The 17727-nt window shown below is 57.5% G+C and overlaps 1 protein-coding gene across 9 annotated transcripts in view; it reads left to right on the forward strand.

Moving 5' to 3' along the window:
* The window catches only part of TOM1L2 (target of myb1 like 2 membrane trafficking protein), a 106576-nt gene that overhangs the window by 43723 nt on the left and 45126 nt on the right, over positions 1-17727 (forward strand). For 8 of the 9 annotated variants that reach the window (XM_066365032.1, XM_066365035.1, XM_066365033.1 and 5 more), the window contains exons 2-4: positions 2084-2168; positions 6117-6195; positions 15863-16012. In XM_066365032.1, coding sequence (XP_066221129.1) covers positions 2084-2168; positions 6117-6195; positions 15863-16012 — 314 coding nt within the window. The remainder of the gene's footprint in view (positions 1-2083; positions 2169-6116; positions 6196-15862; positions 16013-17727) is intronic. The other variant, XM_066365038.1, reaches the window with a different exon arrangement.

Here is a 17727-nt window from a genome sequence, read left to right on the forward strand (position 1 = left end):
TGCTCCAATGGAGCCTCGGCTGCGGGAGGGGAAGAGAGAGACAGAGAGGAAGGAGAGGGGGAGGGATGGAGAAGCAGATGGGCGCTTCTCCTGTGTGCCCTGGCCGGGAATCGAACCCGGGACCTCTTGCACGCCAGGCCGACGCTCTACCACTGAGCCAACCGGCCAGGGCCTTAGATTCTCAGTGTTTTGGAGGATTAATTTGGGGCAAGGACTCCCCAGTAACTGAGGGTCTCTCTTCCTCTAGCTGGGGCTGGTGGTCCAGGGGCTGCTTGGAGGCCATGTGGACCATAAGGTCCATCACCTTGTTGCTGTAGCCAAATTCATTGTCATACCAGGAAATGAGCCTGACAAAGTGGTCACTGAGCAACCCCAGCCCCAGCATGGAAGGTGGAGCAGTGAGGGCCACTGTTAAGGCTGTAGGAGGCGACCTGGTCCTCAGAATAGCCCAGGGTGCCCTTGAGGGGGCCTCTGACACCTGTCCCATCACCTTCTTGATGTCAGCGTGCTCGGCAGCTTTCTCCAGGTGCAGGTCAGGTCCACAGCCAGCACGTTGGGAGTGGGGACCCGGAAGGCCATCCTGGTGAGCTGCTCGTTCAGGCCAGGGATGACCTTGCCACCAGCCTCAGCAGCAGCAGTAGAACCAGGGGTGACGTCCTTGGTGGCCCCTCAGTCAGTACGCCACAGTTTTCTGGAGGGGCTATCCATGGTCTCTGGGTGGTAGCAATGGCATTGGCTATCGTCATGAGTCCCTCCTTGATGCCAGAGTTGTCATGGTTGACCTTGGCCGGGGAGCCAAGCAGTTGGTGGCACAGGAAGCATTGTGACAGTCTTGAAGGAGTCGTCACACTATTCATGGTTTATATCCATCGCAAACATGGGCATCCCAGAAGCGGCGGAGATAGTGACCCTCTTGGCTCCACCTTTCAAGGGAGCCCCGGCCTTCTCCAAGGCAGAGAGGACACCTGTGGACGCCACAGTGTGTTCTGTACCCACTTCGCCCCGTTTGGTGTTAGCGGAGTCTCGCTCCTGGACGGTGGAGGTGGACTTTCTGCTGACGACAAGCTTCCCTTTCTCAGCTGTGACTGAGCCTTTGGGCTTGCCGTGGGGAGAAGCCATACTGGAACATGCAGACCGTGTAGTTGAGGTCAGTGAAGATGACAATATCTACTTTGCCAGAGTTAAAAGTAGCCCTGGGCCTTGGCTGGTTGGCCTGGTGTTGGACGTCCTGGGTTCCATAACCGGTCAGGGCACACATGAGAAGTGGCCATCTGCTTCTCTTCCCCTCCCTCTCCCTTTTCTCTCTCTTCTCCTCTCACAGCCAGTGGTTTGAGCGTTGGTCCTGGGCACCGAGGATAGCTCGGTTGGTCCAAGCATCAGCTTCAGGTGCTAAGGATAGCTTGGTTGATTCAAGCATCAGCCCCAGATGGGGGTTTCTGGGTGGATCTCCGGGCACCTGCGGCAGTCTGTCTCTCCCCTCCTCTCATTAAAAAAAAAAATTTGCCTGGACTCTGGCTGGGTGGTTCAGTGGTCGCAGGTTTGATCCCCAGTAAAGGCACATACGAGAAGCAATCAGTGAGTGCACAACTGAGTGGAACAATGAGTTGATGCTGCTCTCTCTTTCTCTCTCTCTCTCTGTCTCCCCCCCCTCCCCCACAATCAGTGGAAAATTAAAAAAAAAAAAAAAAGGGCCCTGGTGACCAGGCACCCAGTACAGCCCGTCTGCTTGTTCTGACCTTCACCATCATGTCCCGGGCGGTGGCTGCTTTTACCCGGCTTTGTGGAGGAAGACATGGCTGTCCCTTGAGCCCGGAGGAGCAGAGAGCTTTGGGTGATGTTGACTAGTTCAAGTCTGTCGTGAGCTTTTCAGACTGGAGTTTGGAGAGAGAAGGGCAGTGCCAGGACGCCGGCCCCAGGCCCTGAGCTCCTGCGGGGCGTCCTCTTGTGAAAGCAGCACCCCCAGAACGGCTCTGCTGGCTCAGACCGTCTGTGTGGGGGAGTGAGGGGCTCTGGTCCCTTCCTGCGCCCTGCCCGGCCCCTCGTGCAGGAGAAGTGCAAACCCGCTTTCTCTCTGACTTTACAGAGAAGGCCACGGATGGCTCCCTCCAGAGCGAGGACTGGACGTTGAACATGGAGATCTGCGACATCATCAATGAGACCGAGGAAGGGTGCGTGTGTCCTCCCCGCCCCCCCCCCCCACCAGACTCCTCAGCTCCCGGGGTCACTCGGCGCCTGTTGGGGCGTAAGGGTGTTGGGGGCTTTGGTTGTGTTTTTAGCCTCTTTGCCTTGATGTTTGATATGTTGACAATTCTCCCTCTTCCTGTCCACTCCACCCCCCAGTTCCCAAGGCCAGTGCTGAGTTAGAGCACTGACAGCCGCTTTTAACATCCCAGTTAATCACAAGCAAAAGTGAAGTTTCCTGGTTATTTGGTCCCTGTAGTCGTTCATCTCCACAGCCAGATGGTCACCTCTGCCCCCTCCTTACTCCTGACCTCCCCGGAGTTGGAGGGAGCCCACAGGGCCCACAGAGGGAGGCACCGGGCAGCCTGGCGCTTCGGGAGTGGGCGCACTTAGCCCCCAGGCCGCCCCTCTCAGGTCCCTGTGCTGCTGAGCTTGTCCTGGTATGCACGGTCTGTCTTCCCCTTCTGCATTGTGGCAGCATTCCAGTTGCACTTCTCCTGAGGTAGTCTGTGTTTGGCCCTCTGTCTACACCAAAACAATGGGATTTGCCATCACCATGGTGTCCCCATCTCCAGAGTGGGGGGAGAATGCCTGGACGTGGGCACCCTGAGCTGCACTGTGACACTGTCACGCATAAACTGAGGACCAGCCTCTTGAGGTTGGTCCTGCTTTTATTCAACAGATATGTGCTAAGTGCTGACCTTGTGCTGGGCCCTAGTGTGTGTCCTGAGGACACAGCAGTGAACAGGACAGACAGACTCCCTCCCCTTGGGTAGCAGACAGGCAGAGTGGGGAGGGGACCATCAACAAGGTAACTAGAGCACGCACCATGGACGGGGTGGTGGGGCAGTCGGGGAGTCAGCTGTTAGGAGGAATAATCCCGGGGAGCCTCACAAAGACCACTGAGCAAAGACTGGAGAGGAACGAGGGGTGGGGTGTGAGGATTCTGCCGGAGAACCTCCCCACGGAGGGACCAGCCGCTGACACTGGGCCTGCCTTTAAAAAAGTCTATTTAGAGCCGTGCCTCTGGGAGGCTGGGACCCTGATGGGTGGCCCCCAGCCCCTCCCTGGGCTTTTCCTAAGTTCAGGGCTGAGGTCCCCTCCAGCCTGAGGCCTGTGTGCAGCCAGCAGCCCCTTGGGTAGGGCCCATGGCCATTAGCCAGGAGTGCCTGGCTGGGTAGCCTGCCCAGGAATGTTTGAGACCCCGTTTACCCGGCCTCACCCAGTCCTACCCAAGCAGGGCATAGGCACACGGATCTGGGAAGTGCTGATGCAGTTCGGATGGGCGGCTCTGGTGGGGACCCGCTGACCTGGCTCATCTCCGTGACCATTTTTGGATCTTCCAGCTTACTGAAGCTTTGTCTGTTCCCCGGTGTGAGCAGGAAGGGGCTCAGATGAGTAACCTCAGCTGAATGTGGGTGGGGCGGGCCCACCATGTCCTCTGCCAGGGAATAAGGAGCGTTCAGCCTGACCAGGTGGTGGCGCAGTGGGGAGAGCGTCAGCCTGGGACACTGAGGACCCAGGTGGTTGCACAGTGGGGAGAGCGTCAGCCTGGGACACTGAGGACCCGGGTTCAAAGGTCGCTGGCTTGAGCCCAAGGTCACTGGCTTGAACAAGGGGTCGCTGGCTCAGCTGGAGCCCCCAGTCAAGGCACATAGGAGAAAGCAATCAATGAACAACTAAAGTGCTAGAACTATGAGTCGATGCTTCTCATCTATCTCCCTTCCTGTCTGTCTGTCTGTCTGTCTCTTGCAAAAGAATAAAAAATAAAAATAGATAAAGGAGGAAACATTTCAGCAGTGGCAGTTCTGGAGCCAAAGGACAAGATCAGTTAGTGCGGCTGGAAGGCGGGCTGTCCTGAGTCTGAGGTCCGCGGTGACTGGACCACTGAAGATGGCTCAGAGGCAGAGCTGAGGCCCTGGAGGCAGCCCTGAGGGGCAGCCTTTCCTGCCGGAACCGCCGTGGTCTGGGGCACCTCTCACCTGTCCTTGCCTCCTCGTTCTTTCTGCTCTATCTTGGCTCTTGATTCTCTCTTCTTTCCTTTCTCCCTGTTTCCAACTCCTTGCTGTCTAATCTGCTGCTGGTGCTTGAAACTTTGCAACTCCTCTGACATGCCTTTGATCCTCCTCGAGGAAGCTTCTTCCCCAGGGAGAGAGATAAATACTTGCTTTTGTGCTCACCCAGTCACTCCCAGGCAGTACTTGCCAAGGATGAGTTTTCTTTTTAACTCCAGTCTGGAGTCTGCTCCTGAGAGCTCCCTCCACCACCATTAGCCCACACCAGGAGAGCTCTGAGTGTGTGTGTCTGCTGTGAGCTCCAAGTGGTCGCAGCCCTGGAAGCTGCTCCCGTTTTCCTGCTCCCTGGAGGTTCAGGAGGAGAGGAACGAGACCAGCCTGAGAGGACGGCGGCCACGGGTCAGGGCTGCCCGTGCTGGGCAGAGCCCTTGAGGGAGGAAGCCAGGCCGTGCTCCTGGGCAGCAGCTGCTGACCTGTGCCCGCTCAAGTCCACAAACAGTCCTCAAAGTGGAGCGTCTGTCAAGTCCCGTAGTTGCAGAAGTCAGCATTCCTGTGTGGGAACTGCAGCCGTGCTGCAAACACACTGAGCAGGGACCCAGCCCCCAGAGAGCCTTGTCCCCGAGAGCCGGGAACCCCGCAGGCGGCCACTGTCCACACTGGGAACGGGAAGTGGGGCGCAGGTGTTCTTAGGTTTCTCCTCTGTGTTTCTGTCTGAGTCTGTCTGGTTAACAGAGCTTCCACCCCCTCCTCCCTCAGCCTCCCTGCAGGTGTGGCAGGACTTTTCCATTTGCTAAGTAGATCATAAATGTTTCAGAGCCGTAGGAATAGGAGGCTGACTTGCCCACCTTCGGCTGTGGAAAGACCCAGACACAGAGCCACGTCAGTCTGTAGCAGGCTGGAGCCCACCTGTGAGAACAAAAGACAGGCCTGCAGATGGGTGGGGCGCTCCCCAGAGCGGGGGTGCTGGTCATCAACAGCAGGGGCTTGGTGCTGGAGGTGGCTGTTAGCTTCCACACTGTTGTTTAATCCTGACTTAGAATAAATTAAACAACATAGTAGACACAAGGACTGTACCTAATAGGTGCTTTTAGAGGGCTGGCTGGGGACCCTAACTCGCAGCTCTTGCAGTGATTTAAGGAAGAATGTGGTCCAAGTTCTAAATGAGCTTTTGAACATGACCTGTTGGTGAACTGGACACTGCCTGTACTACTCTGAGATTCTCTCTGGGAACCCACGTCAAATCCATCACCTAAGCACACAATTCCTTGGGTTTTGAGGAGACAAGTTTTCTCAGAGGAGAAGGAGCCCCACGGAACTGGGGAGGAGCCAAACACCCAGTTCTAAGCAAGGACTGGCCATTCTCTCTGCCTTCCCCTGGTTTCTTCAGTGTGCCCATGGGCCAGTGGGCTGGTTGTTGTTTTGGATAAATAATGCTAGCATGTGATACAAAATTCAAAAGGCCTACAAATAGACAATCCAGTGGAAAACCTCCCAGTCCACTGTGTCACCCAGTTCCCAACTAAGGGGCAGTGAGAGTGACCAGCTTCTCGTGGCTCTCTCCAGAGAGTGTCTTCACTGCTGGCCTGTGCAGTGTGTGTTTGCTGTCCCTGTGTAACTAGATAGTAGCGTACCGCATGCCCTGCTCTGCAGACTGCTCTGTTCGCACAGTTCGCTCCACATTGGTGTGTCAGGAGCAATTCTCTTTGTGGCTGCTTAGTACTCTATTATGTGGATAAACAGGATTTAATGTAACCTGTTTCATATTGATGGACATTTAGTTTGTTTCCAATCGTTTACATTTACAAACATGCTACAGCAAGTAACTTTGTACCTATGCTAGTGCACACAAATGGGAGTGTGTCTGTAAGGTAGTGCCCCAAAGTATAGTGTGCAAGGGTCCTAATGTGTTCTTTTCTCCAGGCCGAAGGATGCCATTCGCGCCCTGAAGAAGAGGCTAAACGGGAACCGGAACTACAGAGAAGTGATGCTGGCATTGACAGTGAGTGTCGCCGAGTAGGGGAGCATCTGGAGACACCATGCTCCTGACTTGCTCCACTCTCGGGGCTCCCCTCTGTCTGCTGTCTTGGGATGGCTGGTGCGTGCACCACTGGAGTCCAGTGGAGCCCTCCCGCAGGCCCCGGGTCCCCCCACCTCCTGGAGTCCAGTGGAGCCCTCCCGCAGCCCCCTGGAGTCCAGTGGAGCCCTCCCGCAGCCCCCGGGTCCCCCCACCTCCTGGAGTCCAGTGGAGCCCTCCCGCAGCCCCCTGGAGTCCAGTGGAGCCCTCCCGCAGCCCCTGGGTCCCTCCACCTCCTGGAGTCCAGTGGAGCCCTCCCGCAGCCCCCGGGTCCCTCCACCTCCTGGAGTCCAGTGGAGTCCAGTGGAGCCCTCCCGCAGCCCCTGGGTCCCTTCACCTCCTGGAGTCCAGTGGAGCCCTCCCGCAGCCCCCTGGAGTCCAGTGGAGCCCTCCCGCAGCCCCCGGGTCCCCCCACCTCCTGGAGTCCAGTGGAGCCCTCCCGCAGCCCCCGGGTCCCCCCACCTCCTGGAGTCCAGTGGAGCCCTCCCGCAGCCCCCGGGTCCCTCCACCTCCTGGAGTCCAGTGGAGCCCTCCCGCAGCCCCTGGGTCCCCCCACCTCCTGGAGTCCAGTGGAGCCCTCCCGCAGCCCCCTGGAGTCCAGTGGAGCCCTCCCGCAGCCCCCGGGTCCCCCCACCTCCTGGAGTCCAGTGGAGCCCTCCCGCAGCCCCTGGGTCCCCCCACCTCCTGGAGTCCAGTGGAGCCCTCCCGCAGCCCCTGGGTCCCTCCACCTCCTGGAGTCCAGTGGAGCCCTCCCGCAGCCCTTGGGTCCCCCCACCTCCTGGAGTCCAGTGGAGCCCTCCCGCAGCCCCTGGGTCCCTCCACCTCCTGGAGTCCAGTGGAGCCCTCCCGCAGCCCTTGGGTCCCCCCACCTCCTGGAGTCCAGTGGAGCCCTCCCGCAGCCCCTGGGTCCCTCCACCTCCTGGAGTCCAGTGGAGCCCTCCCGCAGCCCCTGGGTCCCCCCACCTCCTGGAGTCCAGTGGAGCCCTCCCGCAGCCCCCTGGAGTCCAGTGGAGCCCTCCCGCAGCCCCTGGGTCCCCCCACCTCCTGGAGTCCAGTGGAGCCCTCCCGCAGCCCCCTGGAGTCCAGTGGAGCCCTCCCGCAGCCCCTGGGTCCCTCCACCTCCTGGAGTCCAGTGGAGCCCTCCCGCAGCCCCCGGGTCCCTCCACCTCCTGGAGTCCAGTGGAGCCCTCCCGCAGCCCCTGGGTCCCTCCACCTCCTGGAGTCCAGTGGAGCCCTCCCGCAGCCCCCTGGAGTCCAGTGGAGCCCTCCCGCAGCCCCTGGGTCCCTCCACCTCCTGGAGTCCAGTGGAGCCCTCCCGCAGCCCCCTGGAGTCCAGTGGAGCCCTCCCGCAGCCCCCGGGTCCCCCCACCTCCTGGAGTCCAGTGGAGCCCTCCCGCAGCCCCCGGGTCCCCCCACCTCCTGGAGTCCAGTGGAGCCCTCCCGCAGCCCCCTGGAGTCCAGTGGAGCCCTCCCGCAGCCCCTGGGTCCCCCCACCTCCTGGAGTCCAGTGGAGCCCTCCCGCAGCCCCCGGGTCCCCCCACCTCCTGGAGTCCAGTGGAGCCCTCCCGCAGCCCCCGGGTCCCTCCACCTCCTCTGAAGCGGGGCATGAACTTGGGAGTATAGCCTGCAGAAGGGCAGTGCTGACTGGCACAGAAGCCCAGGGCGAGGGCTCCATGTGCTGCGCAGCCTCCGGGCTCGCCGCGTCCCTGGGCCAGTCTCTGTAAAAGGCTCACTTCACCTCTACCTGCCTGCCGTCGGGCTTCTCAAGGTCAGTGCAGGTGTTTGCAGTCACCTTCCAAATAGGTCTCGTCGGCCCCCACGGGGTGCCGACTTGAGGCTCAGAGAGGTCTCGGGTTTGCCCAGACTTCCCAGCTGGCGAGGGACCCAGCGGTGGGTTCTGGGGGGAGAACTGAGCGTCTGGGAAGTCGTGGAGAAAGGCAGCCCCGTGACTCCTGTCGGGAAGGAGCAGACCAGGTGTTTGCCCTTCCTCGAAATGTCAGAAGATGAAAGGGACAACTTGAGGTGTTACTTCTGTCTTTAAAGGCTAACAGTTTTCAGATGTGGCAAAATCTGAGCCACAGTATTTCTTTAAAAATATGTATTTTTTATTTTTTAAATTACAGTTGACACACAGTGTTACTTAGTTTCTGGTGTGCAACTCCATGGTCAGATATTTACGTACTTGGTGAAGTTATCGTTCTGACACTGGGCGTGGTGACCAGGATAGTGCTGCCTGTCTTCCCCGGCCACACTTTCCACCCTGTGACTCTGTAACCCCCAGTTTGCTCTTCTGAGTCCCTTCACCTCCCACCCACCCCCCACTCCTCCCTCCCATCTGGCAACTCTCAAAATGTCTCTGTATCTGAGTCTGGGCTTTTTTATGATGATGATGATGATTACTGATTTTAGAGTGAGAGAGAAACATTGATTTGTTGTTTCACTTATTTATCCATTCGTTGATTCTTGTATGTGCCCTGACCGGGGATCGAACCTGCAACCTTGGTGCATCCGGGACAGTGCTGTAAACAACTGAGCTATGCAGCCTGGGCCTCTATGAGTCTGTTTTTGTTCTACTTGTTCATTTATCTTGTTTTTTAGATTTCACATGTAAGTGAAGTCATCTGACATTTGTCTTACTCTGTCTGGTGTGTTTCACTTAGCGCAGTCACCTAGGTCCACCCATGGTGGTGCAGATGGCAGGGTGTCATTGTTTGTTGTGGCTGAGTCGTTTCCATTGTCTACACACACCACTTCTTTATCCGCTCGTCTACTGATGGACACTTAGGTGGCCTCCACTTCTCGGCTGTTGTAAACAAAGCTGCAGCGAACATGTGGACGTATGTGCCTTTTTGGTTTAGTATTTTGGGTTTCTTCAGATAAATACCCACCAGTGGAATTGCTGGGCCCCTTTCTGTCTGTTGTAGCCTCTGTTTTATAGTCTCCTTTGGTAAATAGATCACGTTTGGTAAGACTACTTAAGTAAGTATGCCAGGCTTTTTTTGTTTCCATTTTCATGAAATATTTCTTTCCAGCCCTTTACTTTTTCAGTCTGTGTGTGTCTTTCAATCTGAACCGAGTCTCTTGTAGACGATGTATATAATGATGGCATTGCTTGGTTACCCATTCAGCGACCATATGTCTCTTTATTTGTTTTTTATTTATTGATTTTAGAGAGAGTGGAAAGGGGAAGGGAGAGAGAAAGGGAGGAACATAGATCTGTTCCTGTATGTGTCCTGACTGGGGATCGAACCAGCAACCTCCGTGCTCTGGGATGAAGTTCTAACCAACCGTGCTATCTGGCCAGGGTACTATGTCTTTTGATTGGAGCATTTAAAGTACAGTAATTGTTGATAGATATGTATTTATTGCCATTTTATAATTCATATTTTTTATTTTTTTTTCCTTCTTTTTGAAAAAAGACCCTTTAATATTTCATGTAATACTGGTTTGGTGGGGATGAAATCCTTTAGCTTTTCCTTGTCAGGGAAGCTCTTTTCTTTTCTTTTTCTTTTTTTTTTTTTGTATTTTTCTGAAGCTGGAAATGGGGAGGCAGTCAGACAGACTCCTGCATGCGCCTGACCGGGATCCACCCGGCACGCCCACCAGGGGGCGATGCTCTGCCCATCCGGGGTGTCGCTCTGTCATGACCAGAGCCACTCTAGCGCCTGGGGCAGAGGCCAAGGAGCCATCTCCAGCGCCCGGGCCATCTTTTGCTCCAGTGGAGCCTTGGCTGCGAGAGGGTAAGAGAGAGACAGAGAGGAAGGAGAGGGGGAGGGGTGGAGAAGCAGATGGGCGCTTCTCCTGTGTGCCCTGGCCGGGAATCGAACCCAGGACTTCCGCATGCCAGGCCGACGCTTCACCACTGAGCCAACCGGCCAGGGCCTTCTTTTTTTTTTTTTTTTTGCGGGATTGAGAGAGAGAGGGACAGGCAGGGACAGACAGACAGGAAGGGAGGGAGATGAGAAGCATCAACTTGTTGTTGCAGTACTTTAGTTGTTCATTGATTGCTTCCTCATATGTGCCTTGACTGGGGTGGGGGGCTCCAGCTAAGTCAGTGACCCCTTGCCCAAGTCAGCAACCTAGGGCTTCAAGCCAGCGACCTTTGGGCTCAAGCTAGTGACCATGCGGTCATGTCTATGATCCCACGCTCAAGCCAGCGACTCTGCTCAAGCTGGTGAGCCTGCGCTCAAGCCGGCAACTTTGGGGTTTTGAACCTGGGACCTCAGCATTCCAGGTCACTGTGTCATCACCAGTCAGGCCCTAAGTATTTTTTATATTTTGATTCTAGTGGGCAGATCTTTGCTGCAAATCCGGTGGTGCCTTTGGCAGACGATGAAATGTGCAGCTCCCCTGTCCCTACACCAGGGGCCCTGGCCTTGTGCACATTGCATGGTCCCTTGTCTGCTTTTATAGCCTCCTGTCTCCACTTACCCTGCTAGTCGCTGTCAGGTCTCCTGCTCCTTGTGGGCCTTCCCATACTTCACATCTGCACACACCGAGATTGCTCATCTTTCCCCCAAATGGAAGGTACTCAGAGGCCTGAGGGGCTCCCTGCCTGGGCCCTAGTGCGTGGACTGGGAGCGGCTGTCTCTCGTTGCTCCGGGCACCTGCTTACTCTGTGGGCTTTGGCTGCATTCTGGAAAATTGCTGCTCTGCCTCTCGTGCCCTACAACCCACAGGGACAGGTTTTTCCAAGGGTCTTTTTGGCAGAGTGGCCTGAGGTGTGTCACTGGGCCTCCTTGAGCTGAGAGGTCCCTGCAGCCGGGGAAGACCTCCTGCAGCTCCTGCTCCGTCAGCGTGGGGCTGCTCTGGAGCACATGCCTTCTCTGTCCGGGGCCTTGCCAGGCTTGTGTGTCCGAGCCCCAGAGTGTCTGACCTTAAGGCCTCCTGTCCCGAAGACGTAAGCGTGTGCTCCGGAAGGTGCAGTGTGTCCTGGGCCACTGCTGCCCTGAGCGCCTCCGTGGCCTGCCCCTCTTTTCCCAAGTACTTTCCCACCACACGTGCTCTTCCCAGCCTCCTGGTCCTCGTGCAGGAAAGCGTGCTTCCTGCCGCAGCCCACTGCCTGGGTAGGTACAGCGGGGAGGAGATCTTAGAGTCCCTGGAGGGCAGGAAGACCACCTGTGGTTCCTCTTGCCACCTCGCTGTCCCCTGGAGTCCAGCATGGGCAGAGGCTAAAAAAGAGACAGCCCCCCACCCGTCCTGACTGAGGGAAAGCTCAGCATGAAAGGATGCTTTGCTTTGGAGCCCTCCTCAGCGTCCGGGCGGATCCTGGAGTGTCCCGGGGTGGGCAGTAGTGGAGAAGGGGCGCTTACAGCTGGTTGGAGCTGCTGGGCTCGGGACAGGCTCCGGCTCCAGCCTCCTCGAGAGCTTACTGGCATCTCCCAGCCTCAGTTTCCTCATCGCTGTGATGGGACAATACTTACCTAGCAGGCCTGCTTCAAGGGCCACGTGCGGGAGCCCGAAATCAGCACAGACTGCCTGTCCTCTCTCGGGTGAGGAGATGAGGGCCCCAGGAAGGCTGGCTGGAGTCCGTCCTGTGTCTGGCTCTGACCAGTGACTTCTGCCTAGACCAGTGGTCCATTTTTTACTGAGGCCAGCTCTCCACCTTGCCCAGCCTCCTCACAGGAAACAGGGCAGTCATGTCCACTTAGAAAGCGGATGAGTTGCCAGAGTTGAATGAAACGATCTGTCCTGTGAAACCACCCCCACAGCACCTGCCATGCAGTCTGTGTTCAGCTAGTGTTAAGGTTGTGGACCTTCCTTTACAGCCATGCTTTGTCATTGCGTGGACCCAGTTCTGTGGAGTGGCTGCATAAGGTGACCCATAGTCAGGTTGGTTTGGGCAGCGAAGGCAGTCAGAATGACCCCTGTTGCTGGTGTTGTCCTTCCAAGAAGGCATCCCGCACTGGTCAGCTGTGGCAGTGCGAGATGCTGACGTGGGGCAGTCAGGTGACGGAATGGGTTGATCTGCTGAGAGCTAAGAGGTTCAGAAAGCTGAGGTCCAGCCAGGAGAGACCCTGTGGTTGATACCCCTGAGTTCCAGGGGGCTTCTCCCTGGTCCCGTGGGGACTGAGAAGCTGTTCCTTTACTTGAGTGTGGACCGCCGCTTTCTGACTGGTGACCATGTTGCCCCAGCTCTCAAGCACAGCCCTCCTCTGTGCAGGGCACTGTGCTAGGTGATTCAGGCGCACTCGGCCTCGTTCTCACGCTAGTCCTGCAACGGGCAGCTCTGTGCCCACTCTGCAGGCGAGGAGGCTGAGGCTCACACAGACTTGTCCTGGGCCGTTCAGGAGAACGCACTGGAGCTGAGACTCAAGCCATACTGGCCGTCTGGCCAGAACCCACACATGCCCCACGCTGGCCGTCTGGCCAGAACCCACACATGCCCCACGCTGGCCGTCTGGCCAGAACCCACACATGCCCCACGCTGGCCGTCTGGCCAGAACCCACACATGCCCCACGCTGGCCGTCTGGCCAGAACCCACACATGCCCCGTGCTGGTCGTCTGGCCAGAACCCACACATGCCCCACGCTAGCCGTCTGGCCAGAACCCACACATGCCCCACGCTGGCCGTCTGGCCAGAACCCACACATGCCCCACGCTGGCCGTCTGGCCAGAACCCACACATGCCCCACGCTGGCCGTCTGGCCAGAACCCACACATGCCCCACGCTGGCCGTCTGGCCAGAACCCACACATGCCCCACGCTGGCCGTCTGGCCAGAACCCACACATGCCCCACGCTGGCTGTCTGGCCAGAACCCACACATGCCCCACGCTAGCCGTCTGGCCAGAACCCACACATGCCCCACGCTGGCCGTCTGGCCAGAACCCACACATGCCTGTGCTGGTCGGAATGGCTGAGGCCTATGCAACTCATTTTTCCAGAAAGACAGCAGCGGGTAGGGTTTGAAGTATAACATAGACCATAAAGAATTTTTTTAAAGTTTATTTTATTGATTTTTTTTTTGAGAGAGAGATATTGCTTTGCTTCTGTATGTATCCTGACCGGGGATCGAACTGCAACCTCTGTGCTTCAGGACGACGCTCTAACCAACTGAGCCACCTGGCCAGGACATGGGTGTACCTAGACCTTAAAGCTTACTGGCAGCTGAGGCCCACAAACCATGTATTAAGGGTGCAGATTCCTTTGTCATTTTCCATTTTAGTTGCAGAAACATGGTTGTGTGAGTGTGTGTGTGTGTGTGTGTGCGCGCGCGTGCGCACGCGTGCTTCCTCACATACAAGGGCCAATAACTCACTGGATAATTCGGGCTTCTCTTGTCACGCAGTCTTCTCTTGTAACAGAGCATGTGTCCTGTTGGCTAATGCCGCACATCCAGAAACCCAGAGAGAGGAGTTAAAATGCTAATTTTCAGAGCCTGCTCAGTCATTTTGATCCCGTTGAAACATCAGCATCCTTCTCATGCAAAACTGATGCCTAAATTAACAACTAATTGCCTGATTATTGTGCAGGTACAGCCAGCAAGGGGCTGGCCTGGTCCCGGAGGGAGGACCGGGTAGGAGCGTGAGGGTGCTGTGCCGTGCAGGCTGGGTCTACCAGGGGGGGTCAGGCTGGGTCTAACGGGTGGTCAGGCTGGGTCTACCAGGGGGGGTCAGGCTGGTTCTAACAGGGGGGGTCAGGCTGGTTCTAACAGGGGGGGTCAGGCTGGGTCTAACAGGGGTGGTCAGGCTGGGTCTATCGGGGGTGGTCAGGCTGGGTCTAACGGGTGGTCAGGCTGGTTCTACCAGGGGGGGTCAGGCTGGTTCTAACAGGGGTGGTCAGGCTGGTTCTAACAGGGGGGGTCAGGCTGGGTCTAACGGGGTGGTCAGGCTGGTTCTAACGGGTGGTCAGGCTGGTTCTAACAGGGGGGGTCAGGCTGGTTCTAACAGGGGGGGTCAGGCTGGTTCTAACGGGGTGGTCAGGCTGGTTCTAACGGGTGGTCAGGCTGGTTCTACCAGGGGGGGTCAGGCTGGGTCTACCAGGGGGGGTCAGGCTGGGTCTAACGGGGTGGTCAGGCTGGTTCTAACGGGTGGTCAGGCTGGTTCTACCAGGGGGGGTCAGGCTGGGTCTACCAGGGGGGGTCAGGCTGGGTCTAACGGGGGGTCAGGCTGGGTCTAACAGGGGGGGTCAGGCTGGTTCTACCAGGGGGGGTCAGGCTGGGTCTAACAGGGGGGGTCAGGCTGGGTCTAACAGGGGGGGTCAGGCTGGTTCTAACGGGTGGTCAGGCTGGTTCTAACAGGGGGGGTCAGGCTGGTTCTAACAGGGGGGGTCAGGCTGGTTCTAACGGGTGGTCAGGCTGGTTCTAACAGGGGGGGTCAGGCTGGTTCTAACAGGTGGTCAGGCTGGTTCTACCAGGGGGGGTCAGGCTGGTTCTAACAGGGGGGGTCAGGCTGGTTCTAACAGGGGGGGTCAGGCTGGTTCTAACGGGGGGTCAGGCTGGTTCTAACAGGGGGGGTCAGGCTGGGTCTAACGGGGTGGTCAGGCTGGTTCTAACGGGTGGTCAGGCTGGTTCTAACAGGGGGGGTCAGGCTGGTTCTAACAGGGGGGGTCAGGCTGGTTCTAACGGGTGGTCAGGCTGGTTCTAACAGGGGGGGTCAGGCTGGTTCTAACGGGTGGTCAGGCTGGTTCTACCAGGGGGGGTCAGGCTGGTTCTAACAGGGGGGGTCAGGCTGGTTCTAACAGGGGGGGTCAGGCTGGTTCTAACAGGGGTGGTCAGGCTGGTTCTAACAGGGGGGGTCAGGCTGGTTCTAACAGGGGGGGTCAGGCTGGGTCTAACGGGTGGTCAGGCTGGTTCTAACAGGGGTGGTCAGGCTGGTTCTAACAGGGGTGGTCAGGCTGGTTCTAACAGGGGGGGTCAGGCTGGTTCTAACAGGGGTGGTCAGGCTGGGTCTAACAGGGGGGGTCAGGCTGGGTCTAACAGGGGGGGTCAGGCTGGTTCTAACAGGGGTGGTCAGGCTGGTTCTAACAGGGGGGGTCAGGCTGGTTCTAACAGGGGGGGTCAGGCTGGTTCTAACAGGGGTGGTCAGGCTGGGTCTAACAGGGGTGGTCAGGCTGGTTCTAACAGGGGGGGTCAGGCTGGGTCTAACAGGGGGGGTCAGGCTGGGTCTAACAGGGGGGGGTCAGGCTGGGTCTAACAGGGGGGGTCAGGCTGGTTCTAACAGGGGGGGTCAGGCTGGGTCTAACAGGGGGGGTCAGGTTGGTTCTAACAGGGGGGGTCAGGCTGGGTCTAACAGGGGTGGTCAGGCTGGTTCTAACAGGGGTGGTCAGGCTGGTTCTAACGGGTGGTCAGGCTGGTTCTAACAGGGGTGGTCAGGCTGGTTCTAACAGGGGGGGTCAGGCTGGTTCTAACGGGTGGTCAGGCTGGGTCTAACGGGTGGTCAGGCTGGGTCTAACAGGGGGGGTCAGGCTGGTTCTAACAGGGGGGGTTAGGCTGGTTCTAACGGGTGGTCAGGCTGGTTCTAACGGCGGTGGTCGGAGAGGCGGTCAAGAAGAAGGAGAGAGGGCGCGGGCCGCTCAGCTGCGCGCCTCCGTTCCCAGCAGCTCCTCTGGCGCCTGTGGTGGTCACCTCGCTCCTTCCCTCCCACGTCAGGTGCTGGAGACATGTGTGAAGAACTGTGGCCACCGCTTCCACGTTCTCGTGGCCAACCGAGACTTCATCGACAGTGTCCTGGTCAAGATCATCTCTCCCAAGAACAACCCTCCTACCATTGTACAGGACAAGGTGCTTGCTCTGATCCAGGTAGGTCAGCTCCTCTCGTCCAGTTTGTTGGGACAGAGTCAGATGGGGCCTCTTATCTGTGAGTCCTCATCTTGCCCCCCATCTGGAAGAAAGAATGGAGGCATCTGGGTTTAGATACTTGTTGTGAAATACTTCTTTTTATACTTATCCCACTGGAATGAACCCTACGTGGTGGCTCTCCAACCAGTTGACAGAGGTTTTACTCAAGTTTTCTGGGTGCCCAGCCCTCTGCTGCCCACAGGGGCAGGTGGCGGGAGCTTGACAGGACTCTGAGGCATCAGGAACAATGTGGAATAGGAAAGGTCGTCTTAGAGCCATATGCAGGGCTGGCGGGGGCCAGCTCTGGGGCAGGCTGGGGAGTAGGGGGCGGGTGTTGTTAAGGAGCGATATTTCTTTTATTGATTGATTGATTTTAGAGACAGAGGAAGGAGAGAGAGAGAGAGAGAAACATTGATTTATTGTTCCACCTATTTTTTTTGTGGGGGGTTTAGATAAAGTTCCACCTATTTATACATTTTTTGCTTGAGTCTTGTATGTGCCCTGACTGGGGATCCAAACCACAGCCTTGGTATATCAGGACGATGCTCTAACCAACCTGGTACCTGGCCGGGGCTGAGATGACGTTTCTGTTGGGCCTTGGGGGACGGTGGGGAGCCTGGTGGGAAGGTCAGACGCATCACAGGTGGAGAGAGTGGCATGTGCAAAGGCCCAGATGCACCAGGGAGTGCGGCTGACGCATAGGGATGTATTTGCTATTAATTGCTCTGTAGCAAATTGTCCCAGAATGTAGCAGCTTAAACAAGAAACTGCTTATTATCTCAGCGTTTCTGTGGGTCAGGAGTCAGGAGGAGCTCAGCTGGGTGACGCAGGCCCAGGAGCTCTCAGAAGACTGCAGTTAACATGTTGACCCGATCGCCTCATTGAAGGCTCAGCTGGAGCTGGAGGAGCCACTTCCACGTAGCTGACCTACATGGCTGTTGTCAGGAGTCCTCCATTCCTTGCTGACAGTTGGTAGGAGGCCTGAGTTTCCTGCCATGTGGACTTGAGTGTCCTTATGACATGGCAGCTGGTTTTCCGTAGAGCAGGTGATCCAGAGAGAGAGGAGGAAGCTGCGGTCCTGAGGGGCTGCTCTCCAGAGCAGGGGAGGTGGCCGTTCCTCTCGAGGAGGGCGCTCTGAGACCTCACGTCGCGCGGGGAGTGGGACATGGTCAAGAACCTCTGGGGCTGGCAGGCGCGGCCAGAGGCGTGGTCAGCCAGGGCTCAGAGCGGGCGCCCCGTGTGCTGAGGGGTCTGTGCTCCAGCCTCTAGGAGGTGGGAGCCAGGGCTCAGAGCGGGCGCCCCGTGTGCTGAGGGGTCTGTGCTTCAGCCTCTAGGAGGTGGGTAGCCACTGCATGTTGCCGATCTGGGCGTACAGTCCGATCTGGTTTTCATTTCATTTTTTATTTTTCCAATGATTTGAGAGAGAGAGAGGATGGGGAAAGGGGAGGGAAGAGGGAAAGAGAGAGAAAAGAGAGAAAACCATCAACTCGTTCCACTTAGTTCCATTTAGTGCACTCACTGGCTGCTTCCTGTATGTGCCCTGACCAGGGGTCAGACCCATGACCTTGGCACAGTGGGGCGACGCTCTACCCCCTGAACCACCTGCCCAGGGCAGATCGGGATTTTAGACAGAGCACTCTGGTGACGGGTGACAGGCACATCCAGTGCGGGGTGGT

Source organism: Saccopteryx leptura, chromosome 2 (genome assembly GCF_036850995.1).
Source record: "Saccopteryx leptura isolate mSacLep1 chromosome 2, mSacLep1_pri_phased_curated, whole genome shotgun sequence".
Classification (NCBI taxonomy): Eukaryota; Metazoa; Chordata; class Mammalia; order Chiroptera; family Emballonuridae; genus Saccopteryx; species Saccopteryx leptura.